General features: G+C 31.8%; 3 protein-coding genes across 3 annotated transcripts; all 3 read right to left on the bottom strand.

Annotated features, from left to right (window-relative positions):
• Positions 1-522: 522 nt before the first annotated feature.
• LOC116206169 (remorin-like) lies at positions 523-2,320 on the bottom strand. Its single transcript, XM_031538963.1, has 5 exons — positions 1,899-2,320; positions 1,434-1,484; positions 1,242-1,329; positions 1,075-1,156; positions 523-948 (listed from the first exon to the last, which is right to left on the bottom strand). The coding sequence occupies exons 1-5, from the start codon at positions 2,104-2,106 to the stop codon at positions 754-756; spliced, it is 624 nt and encodes a 207-aa protein (XP_031394823.1). The 5' UTR covers positions 2,107-2,320; the 3' UTR covers positions 523-753.
• A 9,070-nt stretch (positions 2,321-11,390) lies between these two features.
• Positions 11,391-13,776, bottom strand: LOC116206168 (remorin-like). The gene is given in 7 exon segments (XM_031538961.1): positions 11,391-11,661; positions 11,664-11,714; positions 11,839-11,920; positions 12,016-12,103; positions 12,240-12,294; positions 12,643-12,828; positions 13,231-13,776. Coding segments are annotated over 5 exon segments (396 nt in total). The 5' UTR covers positions 12,289-12,294; positions 12,643-12,828; positions 13,231-13,776; the 3' UTR covers positions 11,391-11,535.
• Positions 13,777-18,169: 4,393 nt separating this feature from the next.
• Positions 18,170-21,881, bottom strand: LOC116205256 (transmembrane ascorbate ferrireductase 1). Its single transcript, XM_031537793.1, has 4 exons — positions 21,528-21,881; positions 19,196-19,244; positions 18,872-19,071; positions 18,170-18,729 (listed from the first exon to the last, which is right to left on the bottom strand). Exons 1-4 carry the CDS (start codon positions 21,669-21,671, stop codon positions 18,421-18,423), a joined length of 702 nt encoding a protein of 233 aa, XP_031393653.1. The 5' UTR covers positions 21,672-21,881; the 3' UTR covers positions 18,170-18,420.
• Positions 21,882-22,200: the final 319 nt, after the last annotated feature.

The following is a 22,200-nucleotide window of genomic DNA, read 5'->3' as shown; positions in this document are numbered from 1 at the left end:
GTAAATATATATTTTGCAGTTCTCTACCTTTTCTTGAGAGAATTTCCTTGAGAGAATTAAAAAACTCTTCAAAATTAAATAGATCAGCCTTTCGATTCTCAATCCCTCACTTGGTCCCTCCAGACCATGATGACCGCTGGATCAACATTGGCCTCACCTCCAAGAGCTGATCTAACGGCCAGGAGGACCTATGAGCCGTCCGAGGAAGGAATAGGAAAAGTTCCCAAAAAACCTGTTGCTCTACAACAAATTGAAGACAATATTTGCTTACAGGCTTGCAAGGAAAAGCGCCTTGACCCGAAACCCCGTCACCGCTAAAGAAAACCGGCACCAACGGATTAGATTATCTACAACTCGTTTTGGTTCCGGCCGCTTCTATAGCGAGTCTTGGGAAGCGGGGTCTCGAGTAAGAAGCTCATCGAGGCCCAATCTGGACCGAACCTTTCATATAAAAACTTTCAAAAGATTGAATCAAATGGTGCAATCTGTCTTAACATGCTCAGCAACAAGAGGCAAACCAAGGAGATCAATCAATCCTTGCAGCAATACAATGCTATATATGAACAAACACAATAATACAACGCCAAACAGCGTCTTATAATTAACAACAATTACATATGCACACATGAACATATACATACATAAATAAGTTGAATGAATCCAAGCTCAACTCCAAGCAATAGAACATGTACAAATGAGAAACCGAACAAAGCTTCAAGCCATCAGGGGACGACTAGGATCCTTACAACCTCCTCAGAAGATGCCGAGGAGCTTCTTCGGAGGAGCCCCCTTAGCCCGGTATTTTGCAGCCATCTCCTCGGCCTTGAGCAGGTCCTCCCCTCGCTTCGCTTCTACCATCGCCCTCTTCTCTTCCGCAGCTTTGTGGATGAGGGCTATTTTGTTCTTCATCTTCTCCGCGTATTCCGCCTTCTTCTTCTCCAATTTTTCCTGATTTTGCATGGAACAAATGAAGAATGTCGGGAGTCAGGCCACCTTCAAAAATGGCTCCAAAAGTGTCAATGAAGGAATGGGACGTATACAATATGGTCTGGCACATAAAAAACGATAAGCAACCTCGATCTGCTTCAGCTCAGCCTCCACAGATGCCTTCTTGCTGTTCTCCCATGCCCCGACTGAGGATAGTTTCTTGTGGGCCCTGTGCAGAAGTCCTCACTCATCAGACAAAGTCCATAAATGTTTCAAAGGCGATAAGCGTTCAATTCAATGAGTTCTTGTCCTACTTGTTTTCGGCTTTGGACTTTTCGCTTTCTTCCCATGCTTTGATAAGAGACATCCTCTTCTCTGTCTCAACTCTTGAAAGGGCAGCATCTGAAGAAGAAAGATCACAACTCAACTGCTGATCGAATCACAAGGAAATCTAACGATACCGTCATAGTAACGAAGTAGCCCAAGATGTAAAATAATATCTATACCTCGATGAGACGAACCTTCTGTGCTTTTCTTCTCAGCAGACTCAGTGGGCTCTGCCAACAGAAACAGCAGACATAAGATTTTGCACAACCTTGAAACACAAGGACGTATGTTTCATGTGAAAAAATCGAAGAAACAAAGCGCCTTATACAAACAGAAACAAACCGGGGATCGCCCGGGTTTGGAATCATTCCAACGAAGATGATGATGGTCCGTCGGACCATCAGCAACGAACAGAAACAAACAACTAACCAATCAGCAGCTCCCAGTTCGCAGTTCTTGTTTATCCTAATTTAATAAACATATAAAAATAAACAGCTGAGCTAGATTTGGCCATCTGATTAATCAAATGAATAATATCGCCCATAATAAACCCCAACAATTCTCTTATTTTTCATATATCAGATAATTTTAGAAATTCAATTACAATTACAATTACAAAAGAGAAGTTCAAAAGGGAAATTTACTTTCAACTACAGCAGGAGCCTTGGGCTCTTCTGCGGGCTTCTCTTCCGTTGGAGGAAGAGGAGGCGGGACGACGGCCTTCTCCTCGGGGAGGTCCTTGGGGGCCTCCGCCGGTTCGGGTTCGGGTTCTGGTTCGGCGGATGGAGCTGGCGGTGGGGGTGGAGGCTCCGAGGAGGACTCCAGCTCCACCTTCTTGGGCTCCTCTGCCATAGCCAAGGCTCAAAACTTTTTAAGAATCACAGCAAGAAGGGTCCAAAGGGTAACCAAAGAGATCAGACTTTTAACTGAAACTTGGAGCAGAGAGAGAGAGAGAGAGAGAGAGAGAGAGAGAGAGGGTGAAGTGTCGGGTGAGATATATCAGAGGAGGTAGGAGGAAGAAGGAAGAAGGAAGAGTAAGAGAGAGAGAGAGAGAGCAGCTGGAGGGTTGGCAATGCTTGAGCAAATATTAGATAGAATTACTCATTTATTTGGATCTGTAAAACCTAATTAAAATACTTGAAAATGAAAAATTAAGTTCACAAATTCTCAATTACAAATTTTTGATTGATTTTTACTCACTCAAAGTGAATAAGTAATACTAATAAGAGTAAAATGCAGTTTGCCCCATAAGCTTTGAGTCCAAAGGCAAAGTGCCTCCCGACCTTTAAATTTTTGCACCATACCCTCCAACCTACTTAAAAGGAAGTAAAGTGCACCCTGTCTACTTTTCCAATCACTTTTTCGGCCAAAGCTTAATTTGTTGATTTCATAATTCATAAAATAATTCTAAAGTTAAAAAAAAGGACGTAGAGAGAGAAGGGGGAAGATGCAAACTAGGCGCGATGATCTCTCTATCTATGTTCCATGATCCTCTCCCAAGCTTAGTCCAAACATGCTATTGCTTCCTCGTTCTCTCGTCCAAGGTCACTCTCAAGGATATGGAAATTGTGCATTTTGCAATTTCAATACTGCTTCACAGTCAGGATGAGTATTTGTTGTGCTAATGTTAACAACTACATGTGAAAATCGGGGCTTTATGCACATTCATCATATGAAGTTCGAGCAAGCAACCAAAAGATGAACACCCATATTGCCCTTGTTTCGATTAGCATAATCTCCCAAAATGAGGATCTAAATTGATGAGGCATGCAGATCACAAACATAGGGGAGCAGTAGCATGTATAAAGTGACAATTTTTTGCTTCATCCTTGCCAGAACCACCCATGGACGATAGAGGGAGAGACTTGGGGAGCAGTAGCATGTTGGGCCTCAGCTTAAGAGAGAATTCATGAGACACACAGAGATTTGGGGAGAAAATGGGTGGTGGTGGCGCAATAAAATTATTTTATGAATTATGAAATTAATAAATTAATCGTAAATTAAAAATTTGGCCATAAAAGTGACTGGAAAAGTAGATGGGGGTGCACTTTGCTCCCTTTTAAGTAGGTTGGGGGGTATGGTACAATAATTTAAAGGTAGGGAGGCACTTTACCTCTTGGCTCAAAGTTTCGGGGGCGAATTGCATTATACTCTACTAATAAATATTTAGTTGGTAAGGTTACCTTCCATTGAGTTGGCAGAGTGACACAACAAAGGCAGCATAGTGATTTTCATTCCTCTTCTTGTTCTGTTCTCATAAAAAAGAAGAAGAAAAAATTGACCCAAAAAGTTGATATTCATTCGTCTGTTTATACATGATGAAATTAAATTAGAAAGCAAAGCAAATGAATTAGCATTAATCAATCTATCTTAATAATTGATTTGAAAGGGAACAAAACAGTATTTTGCAATATCTTTACGGAATTGGCATGTAGTTTTTACTTATTTTGCAATGTTTCTCTCTTCTCCTTTTTCAAGAAAGAAACTCTCTCTCTTTTTTTTTTAATAAAAAACTAATAAAGCGAAAGAGACTTTATCATTTTAAATAGATTTTTCTCCTAAAAATCTTTCTTGCCTTACGAATATGGAGGCCTTATCAAGTATTTCCTTGAGGAATGACCAACACAATTTATTGTATTCTAAGTTATCCTTTTTCATTATATATATAAAGTATAAGAAATAGAAATAATTGAAGCCCTAGATAGATCTCAAAACAAAGCAAAAAGGCACCTCTCGTATAGCTTATTTATGTTAAATTCATATTTGAGTTTTATCTATGCAATGAAATATTTTATAGATTGAATAACCGTGACTTCAAAATAAAAGAGAATATTGAATGTTACGGATGACATAGTTTAGCATATTCCAATGAAATCATTCCGAAGACAATACTGTTCCCAGTCCCACGACGGATCACCTCTAATAAGTAGCCATACATTTTCTTCTAAATGAACGTGTGAAATCATTCGATATTGAGGTACCACGAAGTCTGACCGATGGACTTGATTTTCTTTGTGATGGGACAAAAACGGCGCCGTTTTCTAGGGGTTGGGGGGAGATATATTCTGGCTAAAGATCCATGAATGGGGGGTGATGAAAATAGTATCTCAAGATTCGGTGGTTGGTTTTAAGGCTTTTGTTTTCCTGGGGAAGAGGGTATCAATGGCATTAGTGAACGAATATTGTTTCTGTGGAGCCCATTCAGATGGCGGGCCTGTGGGGCCCACCCCCTCTCTCTCTCTCTCTCTCTCTCTCTCTCTCTCTCTCTCTCTCTCTCTCTCTCTCTCTCTCTCTCTCTCTCTCTCTCTCTCTCTCTCAATCGATCCTCTTCTGTCTGACAGAGACGGATGGTGTAATTAGTCTAACTTTGGGTGATTTGGCTCACTTTTTATCCCGCAAAATCCCATCACCTAGAATTCAGATTAGGGGTGAAAATAAAATATTGATTGAAGTACCTATATACTTATTTTCTTTAAATAAAAATTCAGATTTAAATCTTATGAATAGAAAAAAATAACATCGGGAGGGTTTTATTTATCAATGGATGGATTCGACTAAATTAGTCGTGATATGCTAGACTTTCGAAATCACATGATGTAGATTGAAAGGGAAAAAAATGGAGTTTTTATCTAAAATGATCCATGATTTACCCGTTTTGTCAAATTTATTATATATTTTTCGGTCAAATCTGTCTCATGGTTTACTTTTTGTATTAAATCTATCACGGCGTTATCTTTTCCGTCCACATTTAACGGTCGTGCTGACATGCACGTAGAGAGATAATAGGCCACACTTACCACGTGGGCGCCACGTCAACACGGCCATTAGATGTCGACGGAAAAGATAACGCCGGAATAAATTTGATGTAAAAAGTAAACCACGAGATATATTTGACAAAAAAATATATGATAAATTTGATAAAACGGGTAAACAATGGGTCATTTTAGGTAAATTTCCTATAAAAAAATCAAATTAGGGGAATGCCAGTAAATTTTCTTCATTAGTTTAATAATTTGATTTCAAATAAAATATACTGACTTCAAACAATAAATTAACAAATAAATAAATAATTTGACAATTGGGATAAGATCATGTTTGCAATCCAAATATCAAAACCTTTATATCATTGTTGTGTGCATATGTTAGGTTTCACTTAGTCTCTCGATTATTTGAGACTGATATATATATATATAACTATATAATTGACTAAATTAAGACTGCAAAGTGCTCCATTTTGTGAGCAGTAATTAATGATACCTTATAAATGAGATTGCTTACTTACACAAATGTTTGTATGTATGACTTATTCAACGATAAAAGGTTGTGTACCAATAACGCAATTTACTCGGATTTTGTGTCTTCTCCTGATCATAGAAAAATCCTCAACTGTCCTAAACAAAAATTAGGTCTATTTAATAAAGCATCTTCCCGTTAATATAGAATATTAATAGGAAATATATTTTTGGAGAGTAATATGACTATTCCAATTAAAATACTCGTAGAAAAAGAAACAAAATAAATGTAAAGAAGATGTATCATTCATCCAGTAGCGAAGGGTTTGAACCAAAATTTCAAAATGGATAGGCCGAAAGGTACCAAGTGACCTCATAATTTGTAAATCACACCTTCAATAGGCTTGTTTGGGATTATTCATGAAGAACTTCTTTCTCAAATTTTGACTTCTTTTTCATGGAACACAAAGCTAAAATAGGTTCTTTCTTCCAAACACAAAGTTCCGTCAAATTTTAAATAATAAATTCACCAATCCATCCATCCATCCATATCCATATATATAAATAAAATTGAATCCTGTTATAATAAATGAACTATCCCTAATGAAACAAAATTATCAAATTAATCTTTTAAGAAGATAAAATTGTTAACCTAATTTATATTATAAGATTAATATCATTATAACATACAAATTTATGATTATATAAAAAATGACAAAATAAATATTTGAAACTAAATGTCATAAAATTTTAAATTTAAAAAATGTGTTATCGAGTTTGTATATGTATATATTTATAGGAAACTCGTCTAATATACAAACGATTAAATAAATATACATTTGAACATTAATTGAGAGACGATAGTTGCATATTTATTGAATCATTCAAAATTAGTCTAACTTTATGAATTAATTATTGTATAAAACTAGAAATTAATCATTTAAAATATTTTATTGTGTTAAGAATGAATCGGGATAATTATTATAAAAACGTTACATGAATGAGATAAAACAAATATATACAACACAATTAATATAAATACCATGAAAAAATTTAATTGATAATATATAGAACTTTTAAAACAATTGTGGTCCTATAAAAGAAAATTTTATAACATATTACTAGGGATTTAATCTCATAAATAAAATTAAAACTAAAGAGGACAAAACGCTGTCTTAGAAAGAGGAGAAAATAAATTTTTATTCTAATACTAAACTTAGTTGACGGAAATTATAAAAACCTATTTGACACATTATTATACTAATTAACTTACTCTAATTTTTAACAAAAAAAATTGAAGATTACTATATAAAAATTGCAATTGCTTATTGAAAATATTTTTAATAATAAGATTGATATTTTAGAATGTAGCAATTATAATAAGAACATGCATAGAGATGTATAAAAAAAAAAAAAGAACCCATGCAATGCACGGGTAGAAAAAGACTAATATATATATACAAAGTTTTATCCTCATAATAAGTAGGAGTAGAAAAGTAATTTTATGTATAAGGTCATAAAGGTAAATATCTAAATAAATAATTATAATATATATACAATTAGGACTAACTTATTAAATGCATATAAATCATTAAATACTTAATAATTTTATTATACAAGCACATTCTCGCTTTAAAATATATAATCTCAAAACTTATTATAAAAAATATAATTTAGTAAAATAAATATTTATGAAAAAATTTCGACATAATTAGTAACTAAAATAAAAATATACTATATGCAATAAGTAAGTTAAATATTGAACACTTTTGAAATAGTAATAATAGATAAATTTATTCAAAAATTATTAAAAATAGATTATTTGCACTTCTTTTTTCTTTGCAAAATACATGGAGCTCAGTTATTACAATTTTTAAGAATATAATATTTAAGGAAATGTGGTATATTTTCGATGTAATATCATTTTCTTTATCCATTTTTGGTATTATAATTCTTTTTAAATTTTATTGAATTTATTATTTTATGCATTAATATTTGGATGCTTTCAATTTAAGAATATATATATATATATATATGAAAAATTCAACTGTGATGTCAAAAATTTTAAAAATCCATTTAAAAATAACCATTATAAACGATGCATAGGTAAAAATGCTAGTATATATATCAAGTTGTATCTCCTATAATAAATAAGGTTAGAAAAGAAAATTTATATATAGTATAAGGCCATAAAGGTAAATGTCTAGTTATAAAATTATAAATGTATATAAATTAGGACTAAATTAGTAAATGCATATAAATCATTAAATACTTAATAAATTTATTATACAAGCATATTCTTGATTTAAAATATATAATCTCAAAATTTATTTATAAAAAGTACAATTTCTTAAAATATATCTATAAAAAAAGTTTTGACATAATTAGTAACTAAAATAAAAATCTATTATCTACAATTAGTATGTCTAAATATTGAACACTTTTGAATAGTAATAAGAAAATCTATTTAAACTTATTAAAAATAGATGATTTGTACTTCTTTTTCTTTTTTACAAAATACATGGAGGTCATCTATTACAATTTTTTAGAATTTGATATTTAAGAAAATGTAATATATTTTCTAAGTAATATCATTTTTCATCCATATTTCATTTTATAATTCATTTCCAATTATTCTAATTTGTTATTGTATGCACTAATATTTAAATGCTTTCAATTTAAAAATATATATAACTTAATGAAAATTTTAATTCTGATATCAAAATGTTAAAAGATCCATTTAAAATTAACCACTATAAATAATAATTTGTGCATCGTACAGGCAAAAAGCTAGTATATATAGTAAATTTGACTCCACTTTGCATTAATAGGGTTATATTAGTAGGGTTAAAATAGTTAATCTATAATTAGATAACAATGGAATATTAATTTAATGGGATGTTATTATATAACTTATATTGAAAAACAATTATTTGATCATATATAGGATTAAACCACAAACTATTGGCATGTTAAAGAAAATAAAATATATGAAATTTAGTATCGTAAATTTGACTCACTTTGCATTAAATAGGGTCAGTTTAGTAGGGTTTAAATTATCAATACATAATTAGATAACAACGAAATATTTAATTAGATATAATTATATAACTTATATTGAAAAATAATTTGTTGATCATATGTGGGATTAAACCATAAGCTATTGGCATGTTAAAGAAAATAAAATATATGAAATTAAGTATAAGAACGTATAAATCAAATTTGTAAGAGAAACTAAAAAAATGTTGAATAAGTTAGTTAGTTTAACTTCATCAAAGGTTATTATTCAAAGATTGTTGTGTGAAATTTTAATTTTTTTGGATATTTTTATGACTCTTAAGAAGCATATTATTTTTTTAAAAAAAATATATATATATATATATAATTATTATATAAATGAAATAAATGTATGAAATTGATGAAAAGACGTATAATACAAAGATATAACACTAAAAAATAATTACTTTTCATATTAAAAAACCCAAGAAAATAATAATGAATCACAAATTCTATGAAATTATGGTCATATAACTAAACTTAGCTCCTATATTAATAAATGATCTCTCATTATTGAACATAATTTTAAAAGTTTAAGAGACTTGATTTAAACATTTGATTTTCATTTATTTAATATTGAATGTTAACCTAATTTTTGTTATAAGATTAAAATTGTATTATTATTTATGAACTTATGATAATATAAAAAATCAAACAACGATGTCAAAAAATTTGCATATTTAAAAATGGGTAATGGAGTAAATATATAAGAACTTATCATACGGATGTCGTCTACGACAAATCTCTCTCTAATATAATACTTGCTAAACAGAACTATTTGTTGTAAAATATATATTGAATCATCCAAATTTAGTCTAATTTTATTATTTAATTATCTTATGAAACTTGAAATTAATTATCAAATATATTTCACTGTGTTAACAAGTCAATAAAAATATAAAATGGTCTGACAAATGAAAAAAATGATATAATGCTATGAGCTTACTCTCATAAATAAAAATAAAAATAAATTTTTAAAAATAAAAATCTCATAAAAATTATTTAAAAATAACCAGCGAAGTGAAATTTTATTTTAATTACTCAACTTAATATATGTCAATTTATATAGATAATTAAAAAATATAATGATGCATATCAATTGAAATAAATGGTTTCAAAATATTATTATAATTAATAATTAATTTTTTTATAATAAAATTTGTGTTTCACAATGTAAATAATTACAATAAGAAATGGTATAAGAATATATGAAAACAAACCCGTGCAATGTGCAAGATAGAAAACTAGTGTTTGTATATATATATATATATAGAGAGAGAGAGAGAGAGAGTAAAATTGACTCTTACAAGTAATTAATATACTTTTATTTAATAGGTTAAAAATATCAATTTGCTTTATTTACAAGCAATCAATAGGCCTATATTTAATAGGGTTAGAAATAACAATTTGCTTTATTTATCAATTAATTTACACAAAATTTTTCTTATTCTTATTAAATTTGAAAAATAAATGCAAAAAAACTATATGTTTTCATTGATTTAGCCACTGTACTTATTTTTTTTCAATTAAGGTCGAAGATATGATATAATTTGAGATTATTTTTATAATTATAAAATATATTTTAATTTCACTATTCATAAATCCATTATATATATATAGTAAAATACATATGAGAACGCTCCTTAAACTAATATAATTTAGAAAATTATCTATCTATATAGATTATTTATATATAAATATTAATTAGAAGTTGGTCTATATAAATGACAAATGCATAATTTCATAAATACAAAAATTCAAATTTAAATTGTTCAAATTATCAAATGGGATAATTAATTAATTCAATGACTTAAAAGAAAGTTTTTATTTAAAAATTTAAATAAATCATGCAACTTTATGATACGAAGATAGGACGCTAAAAGAAACAATTAATTTTTATTTATTTAATTTTCAAAAAAGATAGAGATTATAACAAGCCACTAATTTAATGAAATTAAAGTTATTTGAAAACTTAAAATTTATCACAAATTCTATAAGCTTATGATTCATTAAAAAAAAACTAACATTTGAAAATTAAAATCTTACAAAATAATATTTTTTAGAGAAAAATAAATTTTTAACTTAGTAAAAGTATGAAAAGAATATCCGTAATAAATTAATATATTGATCATCAATTGATATATAATTCATATTGTATAAGAAAATTAGTTGCAAAATTTTTATTTAATCATTTATATTTAGTCTAATATTATTGAAGATTACCGTTTTGAGTTTCAAATTAATCATTTATTTTTACTAATAAGAAAAGTTATTGTTAAAAATGTGAATAGATCTAATAAAAATATTAATAGGAGAATACTAGTTATAAATGAAAATTAGAAGTATGTATCTAGACCTTCTATGAATGCACGTCTTATCGACTTCTGGAAGTGACATGACGGTACGTTATTATACCACTTGTCCCTTTTTATTGAAGTTCATACAAGCGTAGATTTAACCCCAACTTTTATATATTTTATATAGTTGGTTTCAAAATGCCCAGACTCAATCAAACAAGGATCTCTTGTAAATTATTAGGTGGAGGGAAACTCATGCCACACTTCTGATTCGAATCATTACATGTTGCCCCACCTTGGATCCTTCTACATTCCTTGACAGCCGTATTGGACGATCACGATTAATGCGAGCTGATCTTTGGTTATAGGCGGATAATTAAGGCATAATATTAATATAGTGTCCACTAGGTTATTCATAATCTTATTTGTCTAACTAATTAATCACATCGATCACGTAATTTGGTTTGGAGATCTCTCTATGCTACCTATTTTCTAATTAGTATATGTATGTATAGCGAACCGCTTAAAAGAACTGAAAAAGAATTCACGGTTACTGCAGAAAAAAGTAGGTAATAATAAACAATAAAAAAAATTATTTATAAAAAGCACATTTATTTTATAACGATTTGGTGGTCACAAGCTAGGACGACTAGGATGTTCAGAACCTCCTCAGAAGATCCCAAGGACCTTCGTCTTCAGGGAGCTCCCTTGGCACGGTATTTTGCAGCCATCTCCCCGACCTTGAGCAGGTCCTCCTCTCGCTTCGACTCTCTCATCGCCCTCTTCTCTTCCGCGGTTTTGTGGATGAGGGCTACCTGCCTACCTTGTTCTTCATTTACTCTTCGTACTCAGCCTTCTGCTTCCCTAGTTTTTCCTTGTTTTTAGAGAATAAATGTCATGAAGAAGCTCAAAGTCATCATGCAAACATCTCCAATGGCGCAAAAAATGTGATTGAATGAATGGAACATATATGAAGAAAGCAAGCAATAATAAGCAACCTTCATCTGCTGCAGCTCAGCCTCTACGGAGGCCTTCTTGCTGTTTTCTTGTACCCTGGTTTCGGATAGCTTCTTCTGGGCCCTGCACAGAGTTCCTTGCTGATTAATTAGGCAATATATATCCAACAGTTACATTTCAAAAGTGAGAAAGTGCTCATAGGTAGGTTCTCGTCTCACTTGTTTAGTACTTTGGAATTCTCGTTCTCCTCCCACGCTCTAATTAGCGACATTCTCTTTTCCATCTCAATTTTAGCAAGCGCCACATCTGAAGAAAAAAGAGTCCAACTTGATCCATCGCTTATCGGATTGCAACAAATTAAATCTTATGATACGTACCATGCATCACTGTAAAGATTGTATATATCCAGAGAGTTAAACAACTAGCTAGCTACTATTTATACCTCGGTGAGCCAAATTAACTTTCTGCTCGTCTCTCCTCAGCAGACTCATGGGGCTCTACCAACAAAAAAACATTATATAATAAGACTTTGTGCAATGTTATTAAAACATGAGGGTTTTTGCTGTGTTTCAGGTAAATTTGTTAGAAGTCAAGCAGTATGAACCATCAGCAGCAAACACAACAAATATATAGGAAATCGGCAGCTACTAATTCATCTTAATTAAATGAAATAAAACAGCTGAGCTAAATTTGGAATTCGATTAATCAAATTAAATTCTCCAATAAAAAAGCCTAAACACTGCTCTTCTCTCTGATTTCTCATCAACCAGATAATACTAAAATTCAATAATAATTAAAGAAAAGTATTACAAAAATTAAATTGTAGAGTCTTCAAAAGAAATTACTTTCAACAGCAGCAATAACAGGCTCCTTCACGGGCTTCACTTCTGTTGGAAGAGGGAGGGGGGGGGGGGGGGGGGGGGGGGGGGGGGTAAGGTTTTCTCCTCGTTTAGGTACTTCGGGGCCTCGAACTGATTGGTCACCTTCTTGGGCTCCTCTGCCATAGCCTAAGCTCATTTTTTTTCTGGGAGCTATAGCAAGATAGATTAAGGGTCCGATCGAATTGGGTGATCGAGTAGGAAGACAAAAAGAGGAGACAGAAGATGACAAAAAATTTGTGCTCACCATTTCCAGTCATTTGTTGCTGTACACAGAAGATAGTTACAAAAGAAAACTATACAGTTTATTGAAAATTTTCTTCAAATATTCATTTGGCACAAGGTAACTTAATTGTGATACGTTTTAATAATTGCTCTATGATATTATTCAAACTCTAAATTTAAAATATTAGATGCATAATTGTTCGTAGAAAGTCTGTATCGCCTCTTGTCAATCCGGTGAGAATCTCGCAATAAATTTACCCAAAAATAAAAATGACTACGAACCCTAGAATTAATCCCCACCAGCTCAGAAGATCACGGGGAGAGCTTCACCTGAGAAGGCCCCTTGGTCCGTTCATATTGCAGACATATCCGCTTCTGTCATCGCCCTCCTCTTTCTTCTATGGCTTTGTGGATGAGGGCCATCTTGTTCTTCATCTTGTCCACTTACTCGGCAATGTCCAAAACGGCTCCCAAAAATTAATTCGAAGGAATGAGACACATACTATATGCTCGGCGTGTAAAAAGTGCATGACAACTAAAGATGCCTTCTCGCTGTTCACCCATGCTCCTACTGCGGACAACTTCAAGTGAGCCATGCGCAAAATTCCTCAATGTTCAGCCAAAGTCCACCGTCGTTTAAAAAGTGAGAAAACGATAATTGGTTCTCGTCTTACTTAGTTTACCTCTTTCTACTTTTCGCTTTCTTTCCAAGCTTTGATTAGAGACATCCTCTTCTCTCTGCCTACACTCCCACGAGGACGACATTTGAAGAGAAAAGATTTGAATTGGACCACTTATTGAATCCCAACAAAATCTTATGATACATTTAGTATGATGGTATCTTAAGATTTTGAAACTTTTCTCTTCGGATATTAGGCTCGCGAGAGTCAAGATAGAAAAGAGAATGTCTCTAATTAAAGCGTGGCAAGAAAGTGACAAGAACCAATTAATGAACACCTTCCCACTTTTGATATTTATATACAACTGTGGACTTTGCATAATCAGTGAGGGATTCTGCATTCGGGGCATGGGAGAACGATAACAAGGCACCTGTAAAGGCTGAGCTCCGGCTGCAAATAGCTTCTCGTGAGGCCTGCACAAAATTCCTCAATCATTAGCCAAAATCCATAATTGTTTCGAAAGAATTCATCAGTTAATGTGCCAACGTCCTTTTTGTTTTTGAAAAGAATAGACATGCACCAAAACTTATATTAATTCTTCAATTATAAACCTCGTAGCTAGTTCAAATGTTCGATCCTCCCAATGTTCTTCTTTCTTTCTTTCTTTATTTAATTCATTTGTGCTTTTTTTTTTTTGTTGAAGATGTTATTCATTTTACTTCTCTTCCAAGTACGTCCTATATAATTCAAGAATTGGGTTCCCCATTTATCATATATAAATCAATCATACTGCTTATATTTTTTTTTTTTCGGTCTCTACTAAAAAATCCGCGATTAGCAAGGAAATTTTCCAGCGGATTACTGATGGATTACAGGCGGATTTTTACTGAGCTGTAAATTGAAAAAAGAAAAACACTATGATGAACGGCCAGGATGAGCGACCAATGCTACGATGAAATGAGCGGCGAGATGTCCCATTTGAGGGGCCTTTTTGAAAGGCAACAAGAACTTCTTAAATTTGTTGCGGGGAAGAAGAAGAAGGCGGTGGAGATGAAGACGACGATGATTTGTTTAAGAACTTTCAATTCTTATGACTTATGTTGGGAGTTTGAATAAATTATGTTATGTTATGAACAATGTTGGTTGTGTTATGTTATATTATGGTATGGATAATTTTCTGTTAAGACTTACGTTGTTTTCGATGTATGGTTGTGGAAACGAGAGGTTGATCCTTCTTAGTTGTGTTTGTAGATCACCGGTGAATGTTGGGTTCAATGGTATTATGGAAATAGTTATTATCAAGACAATTCTATTTTGTTTGTGATTTTGTGTGCAGGTTGTTTGTTAATATTGCAATCTATCCTTTTATATGTATATGAAAATACAATTTCAAGTAATATAAATATAATAAAGTGTAGGGGAATGACAAACAATCTAATTGCAACTTAATGGTTAAGGAGATTGTCATGGAGGAGAACGGGGCATGGGGAGAGGTTATTGGTTCAATCCTCCAAAAAATCAAATAAAACAATAAAAGGTGACAGAATCTAGAAGAGAGGTTGGTTTTTTAAAAAGACGAGATTACTGAGGAATAAGTCGAATTACCAGCGATAAACGTGACTGTTCTGGTAGTGGGTGTGAATCATAATACCTCAAAGCTTAATTGAGTTTCAACTAATCCAGTCGAGCCGAGTCGATTCACTAAGTAAAACTCTTTCGACGTGTATTTTCATATTTTCTTATATTATTCTATATATATTTATTGTATTAGACCATGCATATATAAGTGGCAATTTCGAGCTAACAAATATACCATGTATAATATTAAATATTCTTATTGTAGTATACTTAATAGTCCTTTTTCTTTTTTATCTGGAGTATGTGGATACATATATCAGACTTCGGTATTACATACACCGAGTACATCTTTTTAAGAATATTTAGAGCATCCTCTCGTGCTCTCCCATCCCTCTAATTTCACTGCATTTCCTCCTTATCATTGAGAAGTGTTTCTCTCTTTGAGCATCTTCCCTTTTATCTTTGTTCCTTTCACCGAAGGAAGGTGCTCTATTTATACAAGAGCAAAGCTTCTTGGAGAAGCTTTTCTATATATTTTCTTGTTAGATCAATCAACTTGCCTGCAACTAGGGAAGTTGCTGCCCACAAGTTGAATAAATAAATATATATTATATGATATTAATCTTTATTCCTCTAATCATTATGTCTTGTACATGTCCTTCAAATTAACTTGATCATCAGAGTACAACGAAAAAAGGAATGGACTATAATTTAAAAATATATGTTCTCGAAATTTGATATGGGTGTAAGTAACAAAATCGCTATACTTATATAATCAAAATAAAAATTTGACGATTTTAAAATTACTAAAATTAGTTGATCTTTTGAGCTACTTATGAACTAATTTAAAACGTGAAAAAGGTTAAAGTGCGAAGCTATGAGTCTATGACCGATGGGGTTGTGTAAGTGATCCAAATTTAATATGATGATAAATGGTATAATTACAAAAAGTCTTGGAATTAAACTGAGAAAAAGTATACAACAACACAAAGCGCAGAATTTTATGGAACTTATTTGTTATGCATATATATAATTGCATATGTTAGAAAATATCAATTCGTTCAATTTAGTACTAAAAATATATCTTTAAATACAATAATGATACAAATGAAGTTTTTAAATTTTTTTATCTAATTGTGTCGTATTGCTATATCATATTATTCGATATTCATTCCTTTCATTTACATGTTATAATGTATACATCAAATAATATTATATTTTTGTATAACTATTTATTAAATTATTATACTACATTTGTTGTTTTACTAAGAGGAAGCACTGGATAAAGCTAAATCAAAAAATTGAAAAAGAACATATATAAAACCGATACAGAACCTAAGACACAATAATTGAATTGAAAGAAAGAAAAAAGAAAGTAGAATTTGTCACCAATATATAATTAATTCATCCGAGTGGACTGATGAAACGACTGCAGGCACCATCAACTGGAATAATGTAAAAGGACCAAAACTACTGAATTGATAGAAACAATTCTTCAAATTGAAGCAAGATCGGTGAGAAATGTGAATGCAGAGAACAAAATCTGAGTTTTTATACATGTTTTGGGGTAATCGTATTTGTACGTATTTTCATTCACTTAAGAATGTGAATTTTTTTTTTCAGAAATATCGAGAATCATAATAGGAAGTCGGAGGAGAATTTATAGTGAGAGGTAATCGTGGCCAGTTTGAGCAATTGTCGTTATGTCAGTTTGAGTTTTTTCTTTCTGCCTAGTATATTTTTTGAATGGCCTTTTACAAAGCAATTGATGACCAGATTTATAGAAGATAATATATTTTTTATTTTTTTACTATATGATTGAACGTAGAGAATTGCTCTTACGATTACAATGAATTAAGAAGCTTTATATATTGATGATAGATAATAAACAAAAAAAAAGTCGTTAATAAAAATTTAAAACAGTGTTAAAAAAATAGTACAGTGGTTGTTATATGTCATAAGCATGAAAAAGAAAAACCAATTCCGACTTTAGAAAATCCTAATTCGAAAAAAGTACTTCAAATTAAGTTAAACCTCTTATTAGATTAGGGATATCTATCAATAATTTTCTCCTATAATCTCTCCCACCTTCCTATTATCTTCTCATAATTTCTCCAATATGTGTTTTACGTGCAGGCTTTTAAGGGAAATTATAATTGCTCTCTCTCGTATCGTCAGTTTTGTGCTGGGGAAAAACTTCCGCCTTTTGTTTTGGGGAAAAATGAGACAGCGTTTGATCATTCCTCAATTGAGAGTTGCCTATCATTGTGATTTACCGTTTTTATTTTTATTAATCAATTAATTAATACTTTTGGAGGAACTAATTTTATGCAAGTTATACACCGGTAAAAGTTGTAACTTAGCTCGATTGGGCATGTCGAAGGGGCCCATGTCGAAGGAGCCCTTGCCCTATTTGGATTCCCAAACAATTGATTTTAACTTTAACTTTAACTCAACATACTACACAACAAAAACACACATTTCTCAATTCAAAAATTTTAACTTTAACTTTAACTCAACACACTACACAACAAAAACACACGTTTCCCGAGTCAAATTTATAATCACAACTCATTTGTCTTTTTCCACAGTCAAAATCAAAGTTACTTTAACTCTGAATGCAAACGCACCATAATGTTTTCACTAGTCTTTCAAGTGATCAGACTCATATCCGTTCAAAAAGTTAATTGAATAAGTAACGAAAATAAACTTTCTTATATACTCTCAAGAATTTGCTCCTATGTTACGCAAGGTGTTCTATAAATATTATTTTATTTATTTATTTAGAATTCATTCTGAATTATAAAAGATTATAAAAATTTCTTATTTTTGTAGTATGAGTAGTTTTTTTATTGGTCAAATCAAGAGCTAATTAAAATTAAAACAATGAAAATAATGAGGAATTTTGGTAAAAAAATTAATGAATGAATTATAAAATAGGAAGAAACATAATGGGAAAATGAATGATAAAAAGTTGAAAATACATAATGGAAGAAATTTGTATACTATCATGTAAATGTTGACGCTTATCATAGTAGAATCACCCTTCGAATTAATATAACGAGCGATCATAATAAATAATATATATATATATATATATATATTTATCTATACACACATGGGAATATTCATTAATATTATTCTTACAAACAAAGATTGCATGCGATGTCTACCTGATGGCGCAGCGCTATTCGACAAATTAATTTTGATTTGTCTCCCAAAACTAAAATTGAAAGAAAAAAGAAAAATCACATTTCCCTACGGATGAGCAGGAAAAATACACTCTGCTACGCATTAAAACAGAGACACAACTATATATGTATCATCCTTCTATAGCAGAGTAGCTATGATCGTCTTCGGCAGGGGGGCCTCGAGCAAAAACTGTTATTACAACGAATGCCCCGTATAGGATCGTAACGATTGCAGTGAAATTGACAAGGAAGGCCTCAGATCCATACTTTGTAAGTCCCGAGCTCTCGAGGAATGTGAGCTTCTCCAGAAACCCTAGTATTGCAGTGGCAACGGCCAGAATGTACACAAACAGACCAAAGACGACGTGCCAGGGAAGCGATGCAGCCTTAACCGGCCCCGAACCTCCCGGGTAGAAGAATATCACAAACCCATACAACCACTGGAGAAAAAATCAACTAAGGATTGAGTTTAAAACCAATATAATGGCTACATAGGCATTCATTTATGTGTATCTATACGTTTAAAATTGCATGCACAACATACATATACATAATTTTACTAAATAAACATGAATTTGGTACCTGAATGCCATAGAGTACGATAACTCCGATGCCCAACCAGGAGTGCAGGCTGTAAAGATTCGCGATTGAGCTCTCATTATGGTATCTGAACGCAGCGTTGATGCCAATTATTCCAAGGATAAGAGCAATGGCATGAAGCACAAGATGTATAAGCTTCTTCACCTCTTTCCTCAGAGGCAATGACTTGTAAGCGATGATAGCTGCACGTTTGAAATTAAGTACACAATTTTAATGCATTATTGATAATCATGACAAAGTAGCTATGGATTTATTAAAAAAGTATGTTAATGTATGTAAAGGTTGTGTAAAATTAATTCTTGTTACCTTCGCCTCCAATGATGATTAGCCCAATAAGCATTAGCACGGGGTGGAGCTGTTGGAGAGGTCAGACAAAAAAGACGAATTTGATGAGATCAATGAATCATCATGACATAATTATAGTTTAACATATTTATAAGCGTTTTTAATGTGATATATAACATGATTTAACTATTTCCTCAAATATATCTCATGATTTAAAAATTACATAAAAAGTTCATGATTTTCATTGTAATTTCAGATCTATTCCGACGTCAATTTGCCCGTCAATTTTTAAAGGTATTGCTGACGTTGAACATAAGTGGGTCCATACTTGCTACTGTGACCTTTTACTCGGGATAGATCTGAGAAAAAATTTAAACCATGCATAGATTTGAGAAAATTTAAAATTATGAGATAGTTTTTTGGCCAACTTATATTTTATTAACGGATAAATTAACATCATGATATATTTGGAACTAGACGTAAATCATAAGTCTTTTTCGGTAATTTTTAAAATATGTGATAGATTTGAGAAAATGATATAATCATAGAATATATAACGTAAAAACCCCCATTTATAATGGAATGTAAGGATTACCATGCCTTAGGCAGACTATACGAAACACAGAAATCACACTCGGAAATGGTGGATAACTATTAATTGGTTATTTTCGCGCATAAAACATTTTGGAAGGTTATAAAATGAAGAAAAAAAACGGGAATTGAAAGAGAGATAGTAAGATTCGTTTTAATAATAATTAAAGAAAAAAAGGCGGAATATTCGAGACTGATTAGGATACGTTACCACCAAAAACTACCAAGAAAAGACCGAGCGTCGTTTAATCATATGCATATATCTCGACAATCAGTCAATTATATATATATATATATATATATATTCAATAAAAAGGGGAACAAGAAGTCTAAATAGAAGAAAACAAAAATTGTATGTATATATATAGGAAAGAATATATCGTACGCATTTGTGAGGTACCAAACAAAATTCTTTGAAATCTTCGCGTGGGAGAGAAACAATGGAGCAAAAGTGCTAAAATTGGGGTCAGATCTATCACTTCGTTCACTGAATTCACGCCACACAATCAATTTCATGATCAATCGAAGCCAAACGAAGTCCGTCCAATGTGGATAAGTATCTACGCTAACCTGGCACTTATCTCTCTTGTCAACTAATATTGTCCCACGTGTTCCAATAGAATTATTATTTCTAGTTATTTTATTTATTTATTTGAGACAATAATAAGTTAATTTCTTGCTAGCTAATAATTAGAAGATCAAATAAACTGTGCAACTATTATTATATATTAATTAATTGGAATAAATCATCATCAAACTTTCAGTATTGAAGGGTAGGTAGGTAGGTAGGTCTTCTCCTGATCCTGTGGCTCACTCAACGAGATAGATAATTTCTTTCTTTCTTTCTTTCTTTCTTTCCCGTAAATTAAATACGAACAACTTCTAGTCGAATTCGAGATATTGGTTAGCCAACTAAAATTCCTACTAGCCCACCTACCTTTCTTTATATCATACATGTAAATATCACACACAAACACATATATTAGTTCAATCAATACCAAGAAGATAGCCGTTAATTATAATAGATTTTCCAAGATATTTGTAACGACATATTAAAGGATAAGGATAACGATTTTCCTTTTCCATCACTCTCTTTTTTACATATTACTCTATTGAATTTTAATTACCTGAAGTAATGAGATGAGATTAAAAAGAAGACGAAAGTACAACTAGCTATATAAAACACTTTTTGTATAACCAAAAAAAAAGTTGAAAATGTCAATTTCCCCAAAAATATAAATAACTTATATTATATATATGCTGAAAAAATAGATTTAAACTGGAAATAAAATGTGAATAGAGAATAGAATTTATGCAAATGTGCAAGTGGCATCTGATGTCATATTAGTGGAGACACGGAATATGTACTATATTTAAAGGGTGGAAAAAAGATAATAAAATCAAAATGAAATCAAATCCCCAAATTTCCAATATTGAATTATGGCAGTGAAAATATATATTCTCTTCCTTCCTCGGTTCTACTTTCTTCCTTGCAATATACGCGTACTTGTATTTCCATAAAAATAAATTAAACCGGTTATTCTGATGAAAGAATAGAACAATTTCTGCAAGCGCAATGTTTCATTGGAACAGACCGAGATGCCGGCCTGGTGTGTTCTGGTTTCCGAACAGTCAATCGCTATGAAGAAAAGAGGAAATTGCAGCTTTGTGTTCTCAGAAAAACCATAGCTCTTCGGAATCGATTCAGAATCATCGAAGGTTTAATCGGTAGAAAGTAATTACTTAATTAAAACGTACGTACGTTGAAGATGAGGCTTTTGTCGGAGGATTCCCAGGCGATGCCACCGCGGAAGTGGAGGTTCCACACCAACACCAACACTGCTCCGGCGATGGCCAGGAAGTGAACCACCCAAGAAACCGGCATTGCATCCACCTCTATCCCCATCTCTCTTCCTCTCTCTCTCTCTCTCTCTCTCTCTAGAACTTTGATGTCAACTCGATGGTTTCCTCAACCTAAGCTAATTGAATAGCCGACGATATATATATACATGTATGATTCGTGTATATACACGAATGCACAAACACGGGGACAGGACTGGAAGATTAGGGTAGGTACATATGGCTCTCCCTTGTCGGTCTCCTCAACTTTGTTTCCTATTTCCACGTGAAATTCCTCCCTTGACTATTATATTTATTATATTATATTATATATATATATATATATATACATTTTGTGTGCATCCTTATTTTCGAAAACTCAATCCATCTCAACGAATCTAGTTTGAGCTTAATCGTCTAATAAGAGATAAAGCACTTGTGACATAGATATTCTCTATTCAAAAAATTCAAATTTAAAATTTTATTTAAAGAGAATAAAATATCAAATCATTAGAACTAACTCACATTAATTATTTTAGATAGGAAAGCATGTAATATATATAATGGCTGCCGTCGTTTTATATCTTTTCTACGTT

Source organism: Punica granatum, chromosome 4 (genome assembly GCF_007655135.1).
Source record: "Punica granatum isolate Tunisia-2019 chromosome 4, ASM765513v2, whole genome shotgun sequence".
NCBI classification, from domain to species: Eukaryota; Viridiplantae; Streptophyta; class Magnoliopsida; order Myrtales; family Lythraceae; genus Punica; species Punica granatum.
This window is presented reverse-complemented; position numbering and strand designations above follow the sequence as displayed.

Coding starts and splice junctions, on each gene's coding strand:
- LOC116206169 (XM_031538963.1), bottom strand. CDS start 2,106: ATGGCAGAGGAGCCCAAGAAGGTGGAGCTGGAGTCCTCCTCGGAGCCT. Junction 1,485..1,898: donor GGCTCCTGCTGTAGTTGAAA/GTAAATTTCCCT, acceptor TTCTGTTGGCAG/AGCCCACTGAGTCTGCTGAG. Junction 1,330..1,433: donor AGAAGGTTCGTCTCATCGAG/GTATAGATATTA, acceptor TTTCTTCTTCAG/ATGCTGCCCTTTCAAGAGTT.
- LOC116205256 (XM_031537793.1), bottom strand. CDS start 21,671: ATGGGGATAGAGGTGGATGCAATGCCGGTTTCTTGGGTGGTTCACTTC. Junction 19,072..19,195: donor AATCATCATTGGAGGCGAAG/GTAACAAGAATT, acceptor TCAAACGTGCAG/CTATCATCGCTTACAAGTCA. Junction 18,730..18,871: donor TCGTACTCTATGGCATTCAG/GTACCAAATTCA, acceptor TTTTTTCTCCAG/TGGTTGTATGGGTTTGTGAT.